General features: G+C 43.2%; 1 protein-coding gene across 1 annotated transcript in view; it reads left to right on the top strand.

Moving 5' to 3' along the window:
- The window catches only part of LOC102678672 (insulin receptor-like), a 32,384-nt gene that overhangs the window by 26,415 nt on the left and 5,579 nt on the right, over positions 1–390 (top strand). Inside the window, exon 4 of the mRNA XM_031508895.1 lies at positions 81–181. Within this exon, the coding sequence (XP_031364755.1) occupies positions 81–181 (101 nt within the window). The remainder of the gene's footprint in view (positions 1–80; positions 182–390) is intronic.

Raw genomic sequence — 390 nt, 5'->3', positions numbered from 1 at the left:
ATATATATATATATATATATATATATATATATATACATACACACACACGTATCCTGATTTTCCTTGCTTTCTGTTCACAGGGGAACAATCCAAAAAACGGGTGCCCGGTGTGCGAGAAGCACTGTCCGCAAAGACTGACCAAGCAGGATGAATACCTCTGNGGGCGCCGTACGCCTTCTAAATTACGCCGCGAGGCGGACGCAAATCGACGCTCGAATTAAATCGAAATTTAACCCGATCCTCCTTTTTTTTCGCTCTCTCTCTCTCTCTCTCTCTCTCTCCCTAAAATAATAAAATAACAAAAATAGGCAGAACAGGAGTCTCCTCTTCTTCCTCTTCTTGTTCTCGATGCGCGTTCTATCGATCGTAACGCGGCACGTTAAGCAAAAG

This window comes from Apis dorsata, unplaced genomic scaffold, assembly GCF_000469605.1.
Source record: "Apis dorsata unplaced genomic scaffold, Apis dorsata 1.3 scaffold_111, whole genome shotgun sequence".
In the NCBI taxonomy this organism is placed as follows: Eukaryota; Metazoa; Arthropoda; class Insecta; order Hymenoptera; family Apidae; genus Apis; species Apis dorsata.
Note: the sequence above shows the minus strand (reverse complement) of the source record. Positions and strands in the feature narration are given on the sequence as shown.